The following is a 20,381-nucleotide window of genomic DNA, read 5'->3' on the forward strand; positions in this document are numbered from 1 at the left end:
GACTTGTACTCAAATAACTTTTAAGGGATCTTGAGGGCAGGCACTCATATTGAAGAGTTTTTGCTTATCACACTCCTATATTTACAGAACCACAGGCCCTGTACATCTGTCCTGATGATATTTCTTTATATTTAACATACTTAATTTTTAAAGAGTTTAGAGAGATTAAATACATCCACGTTTTATGTTAAATACTTTCCAAGCCAGAGTCAGCATTGTCAGGGCCTCTGACATTAAAATCACCGCAAGCATTCAGCTCTATTCCACCAGAAATAGGACCAAAGAGCTTCTACAGTGAATTTCCATGCGTCTGCAGATAATTGTTCTGGCATTGCCTGTTTCATTCCTCTTAGAACCAACCGTCTGCGCTTTCACAGTTTCAGCATCTGCCAGGAAGCAGAAGCAGCAGCCAGAGTTCTCACTACTCTGTGTAACCACCAGAAGGCTACAGGAATCCAAAGAATTCCACACAGGAGGGTGTAATGGGAGAGCTGTAAGACTGGGTTTTCTGCTGGCCTAAAACTGACCCCAAACAGGGATCCAGCCCTCCCTGACAGCAGCAGTAACAAAGTCGACATCCAGCAAAACTTTGTTAAACCTTAAACTGGATTTTATTTTCCATTATGTCCCTTCAAAGCAATTAAAACAAAAAGTAATCTCACTAACAACCTCCCGTGCTGCACTGAGAGGCTGGGTGCTTTAAAACTGAAGAAGCTTGAAAATTAGAATTTGGAAGTCCAGCCCGACCTCAGCTCCTTGGGCTTCTGCCAACCCTTAATGCGATTTTAACGATCCTCACTTTGAGGCAGTGATGATGCAGGCTATTGCTCCAGATGCATTCAACACCCTAGCCACATCTGGATCTTTGTCTCCATTTGAAGGAATGTGCAGATACAGATGTTCTGATTCCCTTCATCACGGGTGTGAGAGAGAAACCTTTGGACTCTGCCACAAACAGTTGTGGGTTTGTTTTTTTTCCTAGCACACAAGTGATCTCAATAACAGAGGAGTAACCCGCCCATGCCCCATCCTAAAAGCCCCAGTGTACAAAACAGCCATTACTATCTTGGCATCAGCCCTAAAGCTTCGAAGAAATGTCTGGACTTGCTACACTCATGCACTTTGGCGGTTTAAGATGTTGATGATAATCAGTGTTAGAGACTTTAATATTACTGCTTTAAATACGCTATAAACATAACCCGCCTGCTAGCTCACAAAGCACATGGTGACAACTTTCAAAAATTAACCAGAAAATGAAAGCATTGTCTTTCCAGGAGTGATTTTGTCTGCCATCAGACATATTCCAGAGCAGAAAGGTTTTTCATTGATCCATAATCATTCATAATTTGACAGTAAGAACTGTAATTGCAGCCATTGCTATCCAGTCATTTGTGTGAATCGTCTGTTTTATTAACATTGTCACGGTGCTATTAGTGGCAATTCTCTGGAACATTTTGTGGATTTGGAGCAGATTCTAATGTGATGACATATCAGGCACAAACATGTAGTATCATCGTTTGAAACGTTAAAGGAGAGTTATTTACCTGATAATTTGGTAATCCACAGCTCTCTCTCCCACTGTCATTTGCAAAAGCGTAACGGTATTATACCTTGTCTGAAGACAGGTTATTACAAATACCTGTACCTATTGTTTAAAACCCAATTTTTAAGGAAAATGTAATTACAGAGGTGCTGTAGGAAATGGACTTTATGACATAATTACCCCCATAGACATGGTCCATCTCTGTAAAGTAAGCCTCTGGATGAAAAGTTCCCCAATATGAAGCATGTACTAATCCAAAAAAGCTTACTAAATTCCAAAGCTTTAGATTATAACAGACCGAATATTCCATATATTTTTTACCCTTCCCACTGATTTCTACCAACAGTTGTTTTATGTGAGGAACTAGCTATGCTCATCCAGCTGACAGTTACTGGAACTACAGTGCCACAGTTTTGTTTTGCCTTGCAGACTTTAAATCAGGACACACTAGAGCACTGTTAAATGAAGCTGCAGCAGCTTAACTTAACCCCATAACATTAGCACCAGAATGGCTGAGGTATCACACATCTCTAATGGAACTGTAAGTGCATTTGTGAGGAAAAAAAATAATCCAGGAATGCAGAATATTAGCTCCAGCACAGCTGTTCTAATAAGCTCATTTAGACAGTGGTGGGTAGGAAAAACTATGATTTTGCAGGAGGCCATGTTGGATATTTGCAGAAGTGACTTGTAAGAAGTTCCATTTTACAACGAGAGAGCAAAGTATGCCTTGCTGCTCATGAGATGAGCCACGACCTTGGCAGGTATCATTGAAGTTCACTCAGACATAAGGTGCTACAAAACCAAAATTTGCCATTAATTGACATTTTCTGTATCAATTTTCAACAAAAAAGTGACAGCTCTTCTGCTACTGCAACAGTAAGTCAGTCCTATGTGTTCTGTAAGGCCAGTATTTACCATGCTGGTCTGAAGTCCCAAGTTAATTCAGTTTAGCCATGAGCTCAGCCCTGAACTTCATTTCAGTGTCACAACTACTGGAAACTAATTGTGACTTTCCACCTGGAAGCATTTATTTTTGCAGCAATCTCCCTGCACCTGTACTTGTCTCATTAAGGAGTCCAGCTGCACCCCCAGTTGCTTCCACTTTGAAAGCTTCAGCATTTCTGACTGGTTCTTTCCTAATGTAAGTGGCAGCCTGAAATCACCATGATAAATGCACAAATGGGGACTGCCAGTTTTCCTGGGCACTTGGACATCTTGCATTCCTCATCCATCTAAGAGCTCCAATACCCTCAGCCATGCAAAGCATTACAGTACCAGGCACAACTCCCCAGCCAGTTCAGTGGATGGCACTCTGTCCTGCTATTCCCATGCCTGCACAGTGCATTAATATGCAAATCCAGAATATTGCATATGCTAATGTCTACTAAAAAGACTTTTCAATTCAGGATCTCAATTTAATGAAAAAACAGCATCACTGTGGGGAAAACGATTGCATAGCACAAGTGATCACGGAAGACCTTCAGTGATCTTTCAGAACGAATGAACACAAGTGAATGGCAAAGGTAAGAATACGGCCAGAGAGAAGAAAATCAGCGGTGGTGCCTCTCCCTGTCCACCTAAGCTTCAGCAGCAAAAACAGTGCAATCAGTGAATGATCTGTGACCCTTTGGCTCTGTGATGGCCCACTGTTTTGGTGAAGCAATCCCAATCTGGTTTTTTTGTACCTGGAGCTGCTACTCAACTCTCAAGCATCAAGCAGTATAGACGGTACAAGCACAGTGACTTGAGGGTCCATACATCTGTTACTCCTGTAACTGCTGCAAAAGCACAGAGGCTGGGTTGGCAGATGGAAGATTTGCCTTTGAGGAGAAATAGGTCAGATATCAGAAAGTAAGAACAGAGAAACAGATGTAGTCTTTATTCCCCAGCAGACTGGTACTTTGCTCAAACATACCCTTAGTAACAGAAGGCACAGCTCCTTGGGAGCAATACCCCGTGCATTATGAAAGACAACATTGCCCAGCAGGCTTGAGAGTGCAGCAAGGTCTCTGGCCATACAAGACTGACGAGGTACAAGCCAAGCACACTGCAGTGAGAAGCAAGAGGTGGAAGGCTCAGCATAAACAGTCTGCTTGGAACACACCTCCTAGGGTTTGTGACTATCACAAGATGGTAATTTTCTGTGGAAAGGCTCCATATCTACATGCTGTTAATTAAATGCTGGAGAAAAGCAGAGAAATACTGTCATATTTTCATGCAGTTAGTCTATTCACATGTAATAACTGGGATTGCACTGGCTTTCCTCTTCCAAGTCAATGTCCCCACAATGACTGTGTCTCACTGAAACCGTTCTCCTAACCTGCAGTTTCCACACCATTTAGAGGTAAGAATTCTAACTCCCATTTATAATCATAGGATCATAGAATGGTTCGGGTGGAAAGCAAAAAAAAAAAAAAAAAGAGACTTCAAATAACAGGCAGGAGCTAGCATAGGGGATCTCCGATATGAGGCTGGACCTAATCATTAAGGTAAGCAACAAGACCAGCACATTTATGTTGGTATGGGTAACAACAAGGCAACAGTGTTCTGTAAAGATTTTTTTGAGTATACAGAAATCATCAAGCATCAATTCCTACATAGTCCACAGATCTTTTTATTATCTGAGATGTTTGCATAGCATTAAGCTTAAATAAATCCACCTCTAAACAAAGTGATCACATGTATATATGTTAAATTTAGTAGTTACAAGAGATCAAAGGTTTATAACTTTTAATGTGAAAAGCACTATAAAACCTGAGAGATTATAACTGAGGGTGTTATATTAAGGATATATTAGAAGAAATTGTTTGAGATTGCAGGTGAAAAAAAGGTTAGAACACACAAGCCATCACTCCCATGGTAGAAGGCTGTGAGCTTTTTAAAGAACTACTGGGAATTCTCAGTGGAGGATACGGTATAGTTGACACACCATACCATAGTTTTCAGAGTGAGGGAAGGGAACAGCACAAGCCACTTCATCAAAGCTGACCCACAACAGCTTGTATCGTCCAAGCAGAAGTCCACACAGTGAGTGCTTTTCCATTTGTCTCACTGAATCCATCCTCCTACCCAAAAGAAAGGAGCCAAAAATAAATAGACTGTTTAGAGGAGTTACATAGATTGTAGATAGTATAATTACCAAAAATTTTAGTAGAGTCTCTTTATGTATTTGAGCTACCTCTGATGGCAACTCCTTTAAAGATAATGAAGTTATAACATACTGGAGTATTTAGTTAAAAAAGAAGGCAGCTAAAACGTTTAAGGGAGAAGGTAATGAGTTGTTCAACACTACACTGACAGCTTGCCTAAAAACAGCATGAGGAGACCTTCTCCAAGTCAGGACCTATCCAGTCAGGTAGCAACTCTGCTAGATGGAGAAGTCTGGTATGTTACGCTGGTAAATCAGGAATGAAATGGTGTTAGACTGCTGGGAGATGAGAGAAATGCAGAACTGCATCCTGCGGCCAGCTGAAGCAGAGAGGAACCTCAACATGGAGATAAAACGGTATTTAGAAGATTAGCACCCTTTTTTCCTATCCAGAGTCTTCAGCCTCTCCTACAGTGCTTGCATAGGGCATATAAGATCTCCTTTCCCCTTCCTTCCACACAAATCATCCCATAACAAGTCCCAAAACACATGATACTCTATACTTGCTGAACCCTTCAGCTAAAAGAGAACTTCCATAGGATTTCTCTAATGGTCTGCTGGAGTGTCTTTATAGCTATTGCTATTTCTCAAGAGGCTGCTTTAGCTTTCTTTTAAAAATCCTGACAAATGTTAATGACAACAAATTCTCTGTTCCTCCCTTGCTGCTCCCAGAAAGACTTCTGGAGTTTTAGTTCAGAGACACTGTATGTGTGCCTTGGAGTGAAAAAGGGTTGGCAGTAGGCAATCAACTTTTTCTTGACACAGAAAATTACTCTCTACTAAGGCTGTAATACATCAACATATCTTTCACTCACAGGTCTTACGGCACAAAGTTATATCCAGCTCTTCCCACAGAGCTATTCCCACCCATTGCACTTACTAACCAGAAAGCCTTCTAAATGTTATCTAGTAGCAAGAATTAAGCAGTTGTGTTTTGCAGATCATGTTTCTTAGCTGGCTCTTTAATTTCCTCTTATTCAACATTATCACATTATGTTCCCTCTTCTTATGTGCTTCTCCTCTTCACAAAGCCCTTTAAACAGCTGCAAAGGGGGAGGGACCACTATGCTCACGAAAACTCCACTTTGCAGAATGCTTCTGCCAGGTCCTACTGTCTGTCTCCTTCCAGGCATTTAATACCTCCAAGATTCAGGTTTGCTTTTACATCTCTTCCTTGTGCATCCCTGACAACAGAGCCTATTTTCAGCTGTCTTAATTGAAGAACAGTAATCCACCTCTTCTTGTTATTGCCATGAGGAATACGTACACCCTTTTTCTCTTTGTAGTGGGCTCCTTTTATTTTAACGGTAAGTGATCTTTCCTTTCAGATACAGTTTGCAGAGCAGCAATAGCTTTCGGGCTAGGAGGCAGGACTGTGATATAGGCTCTCAGACAGTTTGTAACTATCATTCAGTAGGTTGCAGACTTTAAGAGGTTGCATGAAATGGATTATTTTGGTGTTGTTTCTGGCTTGTTTGGTATCAGCAAATCCAGTACAACAGATACAGACAAACTGTAAGTTGGACATAAAATGACAGAACAGTAGGAGATGACAATGATAGTTACTAAACAATAACCCTGTAGATGCTCCCAGGATCATGTGTGATGGGAAAAGCAGGTATTGTGCTGAGGGTGAAAAAATAAGTAATGAACTGTGACATGAACCATAAATTAGACAGGTATCATCCCTCTAAAATTATTGTCTCAAGTTCATGTATTTTGCAAAGTTCATACCTCCTAATTGTAATTAGTATGTGAATAGTTTAAATTAAACTGAGTATGCAAATATATGCTAAAAAAGAGCAAACTTACATTAAGAACATTTTTTTTAGTTCGCCAAGATTTCTTGCACATGTTTTAGCCAATACGCACAGCCTGACGGCAGCATGAAATAGTGCATTTACCATGGGAGCTTCTTTCCACGGAGAGACTACCGAAGTGTTCAGAGGGAAACTGTCTGAAACTGAAGAGAGACAAAAACCACATCTTTCCCATAATTACCTATTCATCCCACAGTTGTTTTGTGCCTTCAGTCACTGAAAGGCAACTTCAGAAAACATCTGCTTTGCAACAAATAGCAAGGGCCTACTTTAGATTCTTAGGTTACACACTTTTGAACCCATGAGTATTTCCTTCTTACTTGCATTAATTGTAGTGTAGAAAATAAAATAGTCTTTAAAATGCAGTAAATTCACCACTACTTCCATAGGAACAATACGTGTTCCAAATTAGCGTGCATTGTTCTACGAGGTTGTATAAATCTTTTTATTCAAGAGTATGCTGAGAAGTATCAACGTCACAAAGTAATTTCAGAGAAGATAATGTGATTATCCTACTGCAGCTTCTCGCTTGCTCTTTACTAATTACAGATGGGAATGTGGTATGTCACCATTGTCCACATAAGTTATTTGTGAGAGAGGAAAGAACAAAAATGACAACATATACTACAGTATATTGTTTCAAAAGAAATGCTATTTCAGTATTTATTAAAATAACTGAAGTCAGGAAAACAGAGGAAACATCCTAGATTTTGCTAGTTAGACCGTGATAACAGTGCACTTGCCTGCATTTGTCAACATTGCTCCTTATTCTGTTCTGTGGAAATCACTCCAACATATTTGCCAATACCCTGAAAATAAACAACAAAACCCAGGATGACTTCTTATTTCATTTTATATATTTAAATTAGACCATGAAAAAGGGAAAGTTTGCATGGGGGAATGAATGAAGTCTGCATTTTTGTTTCTTCTGCTGTGAAATTGGAAGCATCCTGATCCATTTTTTTTTTCTTTTTAATGATCGTACTGCCGCAGAGAAAACAAAGTTACTGCAGAACGTGTACTGCAAGTTACGTGGCAATTTGCTCTCCTCATCATGGAGCAGATGTGTAGCGTGTTCAGTGAAGCTAAAACAATTTCCCTAGCTTAGGATCCACCCCACTGTGGCTTTCAGTACACAAAAACACACCACCCCCAGATTAGGACTGCTTCATCATTCTTGTTAAAAAAATTTGTCTAAAAGCATCAGTATAAGCTCTGGAACATTGCTGGTGATTACTGCTATTTGGAAAAAACAAGGGAAACTGCACTTCCATTTCTTCCAACTCTGAGTAAAAAGAGCAGTTTCACATGCGTGGCTACTAACGTCATGAAATGCATATAAAAAGAAACTTGAACGACTGGTATTTTTGTTCTTATTAAGTGAGATCTGGTTAATATGTAGATTGGTAATGGAAAATAGATTATAAAAATAATACAAGAATCACTCACTTTTACACGTTAGTTAAAAGAGATTGGCTTTCCCCACTTTAAGGCAGTGCACTGCTGACATCTAGTGGTGTTTGACGCAGGCAGCCGAGTGAGCTGAGAGTAGTCCCTTCGATCTTTATTTCTGAATGATTAAATTATTTAAAGGTTGGGACGGGATGGCAATTTTATAAAAAATTATTCATTACAGGAGTCCCTTCCCTAAGAACAAGTAATCATTTCTTAAACAGATTCATTATTTAATAAATCATTTTCTTAATAATTAAGTCATGGTCTCTCATTCATCTGCATGAAGTTTGACAGTCAGTACTTCAAAATCTGAGCTGCTCTCATCAGAGATGTAGACCCCACAGCATGTTTTGATTTGCAGACCAGGTGACTATGATTGCTGAAACCAGGTTTCAGACACTAGGATTATTGCAAATTCAGACATGACGTTCTGCAAATATTCTGCAGTTTCTACTCCTTACTGGCTGTTTAGTAAATACTCCGTATTCTAGGATATTTACAGAAAAATATGGCAACTCAGTGAAGACATATTAACAATTCAAACAAGAAGTCACTGTCTTTGCTAGCAGCATTCAGTGACCACTGTGTGTAACAAACCAAATGACAATTTATTTATATTTGATTTATAGCCATCTTCTTATGTCACTTACATGCACAACAGTAGGAATGTTTGTTAAGAAACCAAACAAATAAGAAGCAGAATAAAATAACTTTAACCAGGATTCTCTCTTTACCTACCACAAGGTTTCTCACCTACCATAAACACAGAATGATTCATTCCTAGAGCCCGTTTTCTTCACAGCATCAAATTTAGCAAAGATCAGTGTAGTCCTAGCTTAAGAAGTCTTTCATTAGGCAGACTTACATTGAGAATAAATATAATATTAAAATATCACATGGTACTAGGGCTTTTATAATGATTGCAGGGAGGTACAAATCAAGTGTGAATCAAAAAACACACTGACCCAACAAACCCAGATGTATTCATCCAAATTTGTTTTCCTAAATGGCTTGGGAAGTATTTGAGAAGCCTATTCTGAAGAATAATGTTATGGTTAAGTATATGTGACAAAGTCCATGCTACCAATGCCATAGCATCTGCTAGTCTTAGAAGACTTAAAACAAGCCTGGTGTTTATTCCAACCTTTCCCCAGAGCTTGAGTAAAAGCTGCTCTTAGATATGAAAAATCTGTTCAATGATGTTTCCTTTTATGCCTCTCCACTTTCTTACTGGATCAGAAACAAAAAGTTCATAAAGTGTTTTTTAATGAGTGGAATTCAGATGTACCAATTTCAAGAGACACTTGTTCCCTCTAGCAACTTACAGCTCAGTTCACATGGAAACCAGGCACCCTCTAGAAATGCACACAAACTTTAGCTGCTTATGTGATCCTGGCCTTTTGATATCTGCCTTTCCTCTCATGGATATGCCAGAACATTAAAAAACCAGAACAATTATTGTGCCATAAATCTAAAATATCTGTATGGCCAGTGGTTTTTACTGTGTGAAACTGCCCTGGGGAATAATAAAGCAAGCTTGCTGTAGGGGCACTATCCTCATTTCCGCAACATCTAGGGTTGAATTAGGTGCCCTTTCCTATGAAAGAATTGTTCTATCAATTGGATTAGAATCTGCTTTCATTAACACCTGTGTCCATCACCGTCAGTTATACAACATAACAAGAATTACTTGACATACAGCAGAATCTCCCCGGGTCAATTCTGATGGCAGGATGTTATCAGGACGTTAGTCATCAGTATCATTATGTGGTCAATAGCAGTTTGAAAAGTCCACTTAAGATGGTTTTAAAAAGCACATGCAAGAACATGGGAGCAGATGCGGTTACCTGTGGGGTTGTGCCATAAGCTATTGTGCTCCGTGGAGAATGCTCTGGCTTGTTTGATAGCATCCTGCAGATATTCTATTTTGCAGTCACTGAACTCCAGCTCTGACCACCTAAGATTATGGCATTTGTGTTGGTCCATAAATCAGGTTTTGTTTCCACATAAAATAAGGCTTACATACTGCCTCAGATTTTCAAATAAGATCATTCTGAAACAGAAACATCACTAGCTACCAAAGAGTTCACAATCATTACAAAACCTGCAGCTCATCCCCTGGTTTCCCCTACACAGATCAGAGCCTTTCAGTTTGTACCTGGGCTTGCAACTCTGACTCCTATGACACTAAAGAGACAGGTCACAGCTGAACTCACTGCTTCTGGATTGTTGAGACGTTCTTCCTCTGTTACAAAGAGGGTGGTTTGCACCTAGTTTCTATTTCTGAATGTACTCCCAAAGTATCTATCAATTTGAGCTTCACATTTTACTGGGAAAAAAATGCAAATGTTACTGACTTATTTGCTTTGATCTATGCTCTGTGAAAGACAGTCAACTTCGGCAGAAGAGATATTGGTGCAAGCACCACATCCTTCTGTTCACACAAGCCTACAGTCTTTATAGACTCAAAAGCCCTCATTAATTCATGAAGACAATGAAATTCTCTGATCCTGACATCATGTCACTTGGCCTCCCTTCTCTATAATACTGTTACGTGATGTTTTACAGGAAGCACCGCGGCAGATGCTGAAGAAAAGCTAATGAACCACCTACTGAGTCCTGACAGGTACAATAAGTTAATTCGACCAGCTGTCAACTCATCCCAATTGGTATCTATAGAACTGCAGGTTTCCCTGGCACAGCTCATCAGCGTGGTAAGTTTAAATTAGGCTATGCCTTTTAATTCATTACTACCTGCACAGTGCTCTAACTAAAAGTCATATTGGTATTACTATGTCCCTGTTATGTTCTAAATCACATAATGATACTTTGTAGGCAGAGCCCATACATACGACTTACTGGGTTTATAATTCAGAATGCAGCTATAACAGGGAGCTCAATATATGCCTAAGCAATAAAGTACAGCAGCCAGATCTGCATCCAATAAAATTCCATTGACCAAAAAATCAAAATCATTCCACTGATTTCAGTACCGCTACAGTAATTTACACCAGGTCAGGATTTACCCTGGACCGTGTACACAATGCCAAACCATCTTCTGCTGGTTGAATCAAAGAAATGTAGTTGAATGTCCTGGAAACAAGCTATGAAGCCAGCTCAAAACCTCATGGCATATCAGCAAAGAGCAGTGAAATGTTGTAAAGAAAAAGACACGTCAGTTCCAGCTCAAATATCTTACACAGTTAAAACGATCCTCATGTAAGCAATTCCTCATATTCAATAAGAATTACTTCAGTAGGTCCCAAAGACATTTTCACTCACAAGGTTAACATTAACAGTTCTTCCAAGGTACAAATACCTCAGTGCCTAGACAGGTTTAGCATTAACTGCAGTGGAACAAGATCCAGCACATAAGTGGGAATAATTTCCTGAATCAGGGCTTTGAACTCTGCTTCTCTCTCCTTGGATAAAAAGGAGGATATAGATGACTGCCTCCTGCCAGAATTTGTGTATGGGCCAGTGACTGGACTGCTTCAAAGTTTAAGAAACCTATATAATTTATATTCTGAAATTCAAAAGGAAAAGAGACACTGATGGAACATAAGGGATGTTACAAACATGTTACAAAGGGATCTACAAACAGATGAGCTTTCATACAAGCTGATTTATACAGGATATACAGCCATCTATACCAGATGATTCTGGGACAAGTGCTCCCTCTCTCCTGGAGAATTCCACCTGGACACAGACATACGTCCCCACACAGTGCACTGCCACCACCAGCACAGTATCCTCTCAGATTGCAGATTCTGGGCATGAAAAGCAAGGTGTCCTGCCCCCACAGGCCCCAGCAATCAACAATTTAAATGGAATAGATGAATAAGCAATGGTCAAGAATGGTACAGCTCAGTCCCTACCCCTCACTCTTCAAGCAGAAAGTAGAATGTGGCATTTTATAGGCTCTAACAATCTCAAGCATTTTCAGGATTGGAGAATTAACTTGTTTTCCTGCAGAAATCCTCTTGGCTCTTTGACCCCCTACCTTGTCCCTTCAGTAGAGGCCCAGCAACACAGATCGGCTGCACAGACTTCTCTTCTGGACTGCTGTTGCATGACGCAGAGCTTGACAGTTGAGAGCTTACATAGCAAACCTTACATAAACCTCACACAAGTTAGTACAGGCCTTCCTGGTGGTCAAATGTGCCTTCAGTTTCAAATCCAATCCCCAGGGAAGGGGGGAGTGGTAGGAAATCAGCTCAGCAGGGTGGTGGTAATTGTTCCCAAATAGCCACACTCACTCCAGTCACAACTGTCCTTGTTAAAAACCACTTGGAGTATTACGCTTGTGGGGTTACTATTTATCGTCAGGATGTGGACAAGACTGGCCATCTTACCAGCAGAGAAATGCCTGTGTTGAAATACACTAGACAAAATCATGCTGTGCAGTTGGAAATATCCTGAAAAGCCCACTGAATAAATTGTATTACTGCAATAAAATGAAACATTTTAGAGGACATCTTTTCTCTGTCTTTTCTCCTGCAGAATGAACGGGAACAGATCATGACCACAAACGTCTGGCTGAACCAGGTAACCAAACCCACAGAGGCATGCTCTTGCAAACCACAAATGCAACTGCGTTCCCTTCATCACAGTGATTGTTTTGTTAGAGCTGGTCTGGATACTCCCATCACTACTGTACAATTCTTCTCTTAGGAGTGGATTGATTATCGTTTGGCTTGGAAGCCCTCTGACTATGAAGGAATAAATAAGCTGAGAATACCTGCAAAACACATCTGGTTGCCAGACATTGTGCTCTACAATAAGTAAGTAAAACCTCTGTAGTTTGTGCAGACAGTGAACAAACCTTTAACCATGTATCAAGAAACAAGCGTCAGAACCTACGGAGTAGGTCTGATAAAATTTTAAAACTGAATTTTGTCACTTTTAGCCAGTATCAAGTGTATCTGACTGGGGTACTGGCCTCAGAACTAATTTTAGTAAAATCAGGGCTCTGGTTAAAGAAATTCCAGCAGACCTGGAGCATGTCTGCAGTGTAAGCTATTACGACACCAGAGGATCCACGACAAGGCTCACAACTGAGACACAGATCTATATCAATCTAGACTATATGGAACACATGAATCGTAAGTACACTGGCCATGTCCACAAGAAAGCAAGACATCTGGAATTCTGTCGGACATCTTAGGTTCTGAGCTACATTTCTGTCTCCTGCTTCTTCTTCACTCCCACCCCCTTCCACGACAGACTCCAGGACATAGAACCGTTACAAAATTCACATGTAGCAGAACTCCATGAGTTAATATTCATTTTAAAAAAAATATATCTGTTATATTTTCATAAAGCATTAAAAAATCAAGAATATATAATAAATCTGTCAACATCTGACTGTTTCTTTACAGTACTGAGAAGTGTAAAAGCTTTAGCTATACCATACTTCAGTTCTTCCAAACAACCAGTTAACTGCCAATTTTGGTTTGGATTTTGCTGTTGTTTTTAAATCCCTAGTAAAGCCTTGAAGTGGATGATATCAAGTCTTTGGGGAAAAAATATCAAAACTTATAATATACTTTCATGATACTTTGAAAACCAATCAATTCATAAACATGTGACAGTTTATGAACATAAACAGATGGGAAACCTAGGAAGTTTATATATAACTGAGTTAAGTCCCTGGAATCCTACTACTGGAAATCAGATTCGAGAAATGCTTAGAACTATTGTATTAGACACAAAATAATTCAGCCAGTGGATTAGGATGTACTCTGCCTGGTCAAATCTTGTTCTGGTAAATTGTGCCCCCGCCCTCTGCTTCTTTCTTCCTTACTCCCCAAATGATACCATTTAATGGATTGTAAGAATGGAAAGAAACAGTTTTAAAAGTCATCTTAAATCTATGGGAACAGCTTTTAGTCTAATATACTGGATTCTGACATTAGTACAAAGCTTCAAATTAAAATTTTAGGTAAAGCACAACCCCCTGTAACGCTCTGCTGCTGAAGCAGTGTTTCATAGGCATCAGTCAGTTCAAGAGGTGCTAAGGAAAACACAAAGAGCGTCCCCATGCCCCACAGCTCTGCCCATCTGTAGACTGTGCACAGGACTGCAGAGGGCAGCCCAGCTTCTGTCCCACAGCTCAGCCAGGGGCAGCCAGCAGAACCACCTACATATTCTCAGCCCAGGAGTCTACCCAGTACATCGTATGGCCCAATGGTAAATCCAGCTCAAGGAGACACAGAAATGGGATTTCTTTACTGAAGAATAGCAATTATATTGGCAATGAACTAATGACCCTTATATGCTGGTGCTTCCCACTTGTGCATCTGGTTGTTTCACTGCCTACAAGATGTAGCTATGTCTCACTGCCAGGCACGAGGGTTTGTGCCAAGCATTCGATCCTTGTAACGTTCCCTTGCTTAAATAAAAAATAAACCTTAGCTCAGAAATACTTCTATTTTCCATGATGTCTTCTCTAAAAACAAGCAATTCATTTGACTTTTTATTAACTCTTAAGGAGCATATTTCCACTGAAACAGATGGATGCAACTTAACTGTAATCGGTTGAACTTCATCCATTTACACTTGCCGTGGGTTTGGTCTTATATTTTTGCTGATAACATACTGTCTTTTGGTTATATGAATTTCTTTACATAGACATTTGTTTATTAAAAGGAAGGTACGTGGGATGTATCTAGTCCAGACTCTTCTTTGCAGTCTATCAAAAAGGCTAACCCAGTTTATAATAAAAGTGGTTGATTGAGAGAGGAACAAACCTTTGAGTTCCCTCATCTGTCTCAAAGACAGTCATTAATAGTTGTTCCTTCCTACTGTTACACTTTTCTGTGGTAACACAATTAGCTGAGTTTGACAGGTGTTGCATAGCACACCTGAGAAGGCCTGAGAAGGTGCAGTGAATACACTAAGAAACACCAAATTTCATTAATATTTATCAGCAATTGACCACTTAATATTTCTACCTCAGGATACTTCATAGGTTAACAGCCCCAAGTTCTTGATCCAGATACATTGGACAGCAGTAGGTATTGATTACTGACTGATAATGAGCTCTTCCCTGAAGTAAAGGGCCCATCATAATATAGAAGCCTCTCCTGGTTGAAGTTCAGCAGACAGAGGAGACACAAAGCCAAGATTATTTGTGGGCACTAAGAATGCTGTGGCTTGTCTGTTCTGTTTTTGTAATAATAAAACATTAACTGGAGTGACGCAATAAATTATAAACCATATAACTACATTTCCTCTGCCTACACTCTCCCTGCATTTCCAACTAACACTGCTGATCCTTATTGCCTCATCCAAGTCATTTGGGAGTGTTACTGTGTGCTCCTAGCAGCGGCTGTGTTCAGATCAAAGGTACCTCCATCTTCATGTTGGATGATCTCATTTTTACACAGCTTCCAGGGATGCAGTAAGCCTTAATTACTTTAACAAACACTTATAAAATACTTTGAGTTCTTTGGATGAAACACATATTTATTATTTAATAATAATTTTGTAAAATAATTCTTGTAAGTATTTGGCCAAATATCTGTTCTTTGATTGGGAGAAATGCATACATCAATCACCCTATCAAGTTACACCTCCCTACAACACAGATTTCAAAATCGAAATATTACTAAACTTTGATCCTAGAAACAAGTGAACCAGATAAGACCAAGAATTTCAGAGCTCTTCTGTTTTGAACTATGCTTTTCCTCTTAATGTTTTATTATCTTCTCTCCTTTTTCTTTCCTCTTGTTTTATTAGTGCGGATGGCACATACGAAGTTTCGCTATACACAAATGCAATTGTAAAGAACAATGGAAGCATTCGCTGGTTGCCACCAGCCATTTACAAGAGTGCCTGCAAGATTGAAGTTAAGCATTTCCCGTTTGATCAACAAAACTGCACATTAAAGTTCCGGTCCTGGACATATGACCATACAGAAATTGATATGGTGCTTAAAACTTCCATGGCAAGCATGGACGACTTTACACCAAGTGGAGAGTGGGATATTGTAGCACTCCCAGGAAGAAGGACTGTAAATCCTTTGGACCCCAATTATGTCGATGTGACATATGACTTCATTATTAAAAGGAAACCTCTTTTTTATACCATCAATCTTATCATTCCCTGTGTGTTAATTACATCCTTAGCTATCCTGGTGTTCTACTTGCCTTCAGACTGTGGTGAAAAAATGACCTTATGCATATCTGTGTTGCTTGCCTTGACTGTTTTCCTGCTGCTGATCTCCAAAATTGTCCCTCCAACATCTCTAGATGTTCCACTGATTGGGAAGTATCTCATGTTTACAATGGTACTAGTGACCTTCTCAATAGTTACCAGTGTCTGTGTACTCAACGTCCACCATAGATCTCCAAGTACTCACACTATGCCCCCTTGGGTAAAGCTGGTTTTCCTTGAAAGACTCCCAGCCTATCTCTTCATGAAGCGTCCAGAAAATAATTCTCCACAGCAAAAGCTGCGCAACTGCAAAAAGACAAAAGCAGAAAATCCTTGTATGGACCCAGCTGACTTCTACAAGAACTCTACCTATTTTTTGAATACAGCCTCTGCTAAAAAATATGATATGAAAATCACCGAGACTCTTGACAATGTCAGCAGTCACCGAGATTTTAGGTTAAGAACAGGCACAAAATTTTCTCATGAAGTCCAAGAAGCAATTGATGGAGTCAGTTTTATAGCAGAACACATGAAAAGCGATGACAACGACCAGAGTGTAAGTAAAACTGAGAAATCAGTCTTTCTAAACTTCATTTCCCATCTTCCTCTGTAACACACTGACTGCTCTCCAGAAAGCATATTTGAACTCCCTAGCTATTCTCAAGATTTTAGAGAGAATCTAACTATAGCTTATAAGAGGAAACAATTTTTGTCATTAAAAACCCTTAATGAATAGCAATTTGGTAAGCAATGATACTCTCCTGGAAAGCAACATGCTGTTTCTACAAAGGAGTGTTGATTGCCCAGTAAGTCATGAAACATCCTTGAAAAAGCTGTGTGGTCACATTCAAGTAGTGATTGGCAGGGGAAAAAAAAAATAATATTCAGTTCCAGGTCAGAAAAAGAATATTTTCCCCACTGTATTCCGTAAGATTGTGACTCAGCCCATGGCCAGGCCATGGTAACCAGAAACAATCTACCTGCAGCTCAAGCATTCATTTACCTAACTGGGCAAAAAGGAGGATTTAGTAAAATTGGTAAAATTCCTTTGCAAGCACACTCTCCAGGCCAAGAGATCTGTTCATGTATGGCAAACACAACGGGTAGGTTTGAAATCCTAACGCCAGCAGAGCTGACACTTCTTTTATTTGAATTAAATCAGACTTGTTATTGGCTACGAGAGGTACTTTATCCATGATGCATTTAAGCAGTGCTGCTGCCCTGTTCACTTGCCCTACACATGTGCTACTAGCTAGCACACTAAAGCTGATATAAATACTCTACGAATAATGCTTGGAAAAAACTCAGATGGTTCAGTGTTCTGTTTAGACAAGCACCCATGGTTAGGACAAATCATGCTCATACCTACCAGTGTTCTCTCTCTGACCCAGATCCCAGTCAGACTGTAGGTTCTCTAGTCCTGTTGTGCTCTCCCTCCCTCAGCCAAGTAGATTAAAAAAAGCCTGGCTTCTGATCTTGCAGAAGTCCCTTGAGGAGCATGCCACTGAGTAGTTCATGTTTTCTATTAGCTAAAATTACTGTCAAATAAATAAAAAAGATCAGCTATTAACATTAGACATGAGCTTGTAAACATTGAAACTGAACAGGAGCAAACTTCACAGAGTAGAAAAACATTTTCTAATAGCTCAGAAATTATTGCAAGAATATGTTGCATACTAAGGGATCTACAAAGCCTCCAACTGATATCAAGAACAATTTTCAAGGGTATTTTATACAATAAAAATTAATTGAATGCTTTTCCCACAGGGCCCTCTGATATTACATATCACTCTTCTAGATTCATAATTTTAATCTCTGCTTCCTTCCTTCATTATTATGGTCTGATAACAACTGTTTATGTACATCTACTATAGTCTGGTTTCAGAAGTGCAAAATTCCCATTAGCAGCAATGGAAATTAAACGTGTTCACTGAAGGAAAAATATGTAATGCTCCAATGTAAGACATGAGATATCTGACAAGCACAGTAAAGTCACTGAGGTGAGGATGCCCCAAGTGGAACTAGAATCAATGAGAGAAGGAGGGAAAAACATAATTCCTGAGATGCAAATGAAGATTTATATATTCTCCCTTTACAATAATAGCCTGACAATCACTTTGGTTTGAAGAGAATCTAAGACCTTGACTTTCACAGACAACATATGCAAGGCAAAAAGAGATTTTAATAAAAGCAGCAGTATTAATATTTATTAAAACCCTTGATTAATATGACTGCTGATAAGAAAAGAACTCTGAAGCTAACCTTGTTTAACAGTGGTAAACACCATCTATTTTTGTCCACTGAGATTCATAGCATCTGCAAACTAAAATTAAAGAAAAAAAATCCTTAATTGGATTATACTGTGGGTCCTTCTGGGCTGGCTTCCACCAGGAAGCCACACTCAGTACTTGATGCATCCAAGACAGCTAAGAAATTAATACACTATTTTTCTCCACTGCCCATAACAGTTGTAGGAGAAAAATCCATTCCCAAGCCTAAAGTCAGTTTATTTCCTGAACCTTGAGATTTGTTTCCTTTTATTGTCATAAACAAAAACTCAGCATTAGCAAGATGAAGAGCAAAAGAATATGACAAATTGCTAATATCTTTAATTGGCTTTTTCTTCCAGGTCATTGAAGATTGGAAGTATGTTGCCATGGTAGTTGACAGGCTGTTTCTCTGGATATTCGTCCTTGTTTGTGTCCTGGGGACTGTTGGATTGTTTCTGCAGCCACTTTTTCAAAACCACACTGCTGCCATGAACCCTTAGTTGTCATTTAAAATTGTGAATATTTACATAGGTGTTGGGTCTTACTCTGCTCTCAGCTCCCCTCTGTTAAATCTACAGAGATGACAAGTGAGTTGCTCCTAGAGTAGGGAAGTGGAAAGTAGAACCTGACTTATTGTGATAGGGGAAAAAAAACTCGCAAAACAAACAGAAACCTTTTTTTTTTTTTCAATGAGTTCAATACTTCTGGTGATACTTTGGCAATTTTTTCCTATTATTTTAAGTCTGAACATTATAGAGAAATGCGTTTACTGTATGAAATGCCATCCTAGCTCATAAGGATTATTATTTTTAAAAAGTATTATTATTAAAAATCATTTTACATATATTGCCTCAGGAAGGACATTTTCTTTCCTTAGAATACTGCAATTTCCCTATTACAAAAAAGGTATGGCTATGGCATTTACTTCCTTCAAATGCATCAAAACTATTTTTGTCTGATTTATAAAGAGCTTTACAGGTAGAATCACTGTTCAGCTCTTTGAGTATGATATTTAAAACCGAACTGAGAAACAGAGACATAATTCTGAGGTAACAAATAATAGGTTTCTTACTTTGCTATCTCTGATCAACAGCGGCCAAATTACTATAAGATAAACATTTATATACTCTGTTAATGATGAAATATAAATAAAAAGTAGAACTTTCCTTTATATGGAACTAGTCCTGGAATGTTCCTGCAACTTTAACAGACCATGTAACTGGGGTTCATACACACTTTCACGAATCTAAGGCTAAGAGCACAGGAGAAGAGCATTTGGAGAAGGCGACTATGAAAAGCAGCTAGAATGAGAAGACAACAACTGTGAAAGGCAACTGGAACAAGGAGAGAAGACACCAGAGAGCAAACCCACCTGCAGGGTTTGCTGGGGAGATTTTAATGTGGATTTAAGTATAATCCTCAACAAATTAGCTAAGAAAGCACATAATGCATGTACTGTCTTAACGTCTTTGGCAAAGGACAAATCAAGGCCCTAGACACCCATCACAGCACAATCCCACCACACTTTGTTCCAGGTAGTTTGGACCTGCAAAAAGAGAAGTGAGCTCCTGGCATTTTTCAAGCTAAACCAATCTCAGCTTTACCTTGAGCTGTTGCCAGAAGACATAATAATTTTAGCACCATTGATAGGTACAACTAATGACTGGTGAACAAACTGTTAAAATTCACTACTACTTGTGAAGAGGATTTGAGGCTCACCTGTCCCAGGGGAGGATTAGCTGACACCTAAACTTGTGTTCTTCAACAAGCCACAGTTGAAGACAGCTCTGGCTCTATTTGACCTCATCAAAACTGAGCTACATCTCCACCTAGATCGCCATTCCCAGACAGCTATAGATAACTACATAGATTTAGACGTGCCACAACAGCTACACCAACACCTTTCCAGAGCAACTCCAGGACCTTTGCTGATTCCTGTGTTCACTCTCTCCCTGCCCATGCGCTGAAAACTCCCCAACACC

At 39.4% G+C, this 20,381-nt stretch overlaps 1 protein-coding gene across 1 annotated transcript; it reads left to right on the top strand.

Annotated features, from left to right (window-relative positions):
- The first annotated feature begins 5,795 nt into the window (after positions 1–5,795).
- On the top strand, positions 5,796–18,899 carry CHRNB4 (cholinergic receptor, nicotinic, beta 4 (neuronal)). The gene is made up of 6 exons (XM_010150304.1): positions 5,796–6,001; positions 10,538–10,683; positions 12,473–12,517; positions 12,644–12,753; positions 15,713–16,685; positions 18,759–18,899. The coding sequence occupies exons 1-6, from the start codon at positions 5,947–5,949 to the stop codon at positions 18,897–18,899; spliced, it is 1,470 nt and encodes a 489-aa protein (XP_010148606.1). The 5' UTR covers positions 5,796–5,946.
- The last annotated feature ends 1,482 nt before the right edge of the window (positions 18,900–20,381 follow it).

Source organism: Eurypyga helias, unplaced genomic scaffold, assembly GCF_000690775.1.
Source record: "Eurypyga helias isolate BGI_N326 unplaced genomic scaffold, ASM69077v1 scaffold31064, whole genome shotgun sequence".
In the NCBI taxonomy this organism is placed as follows: domain Eukaryota; kingdom Metazoa; phylum Chordata; class Aves; order Eurypygiformes; family Eurypygidae; genus Eurypyga; species Eurypyga helias.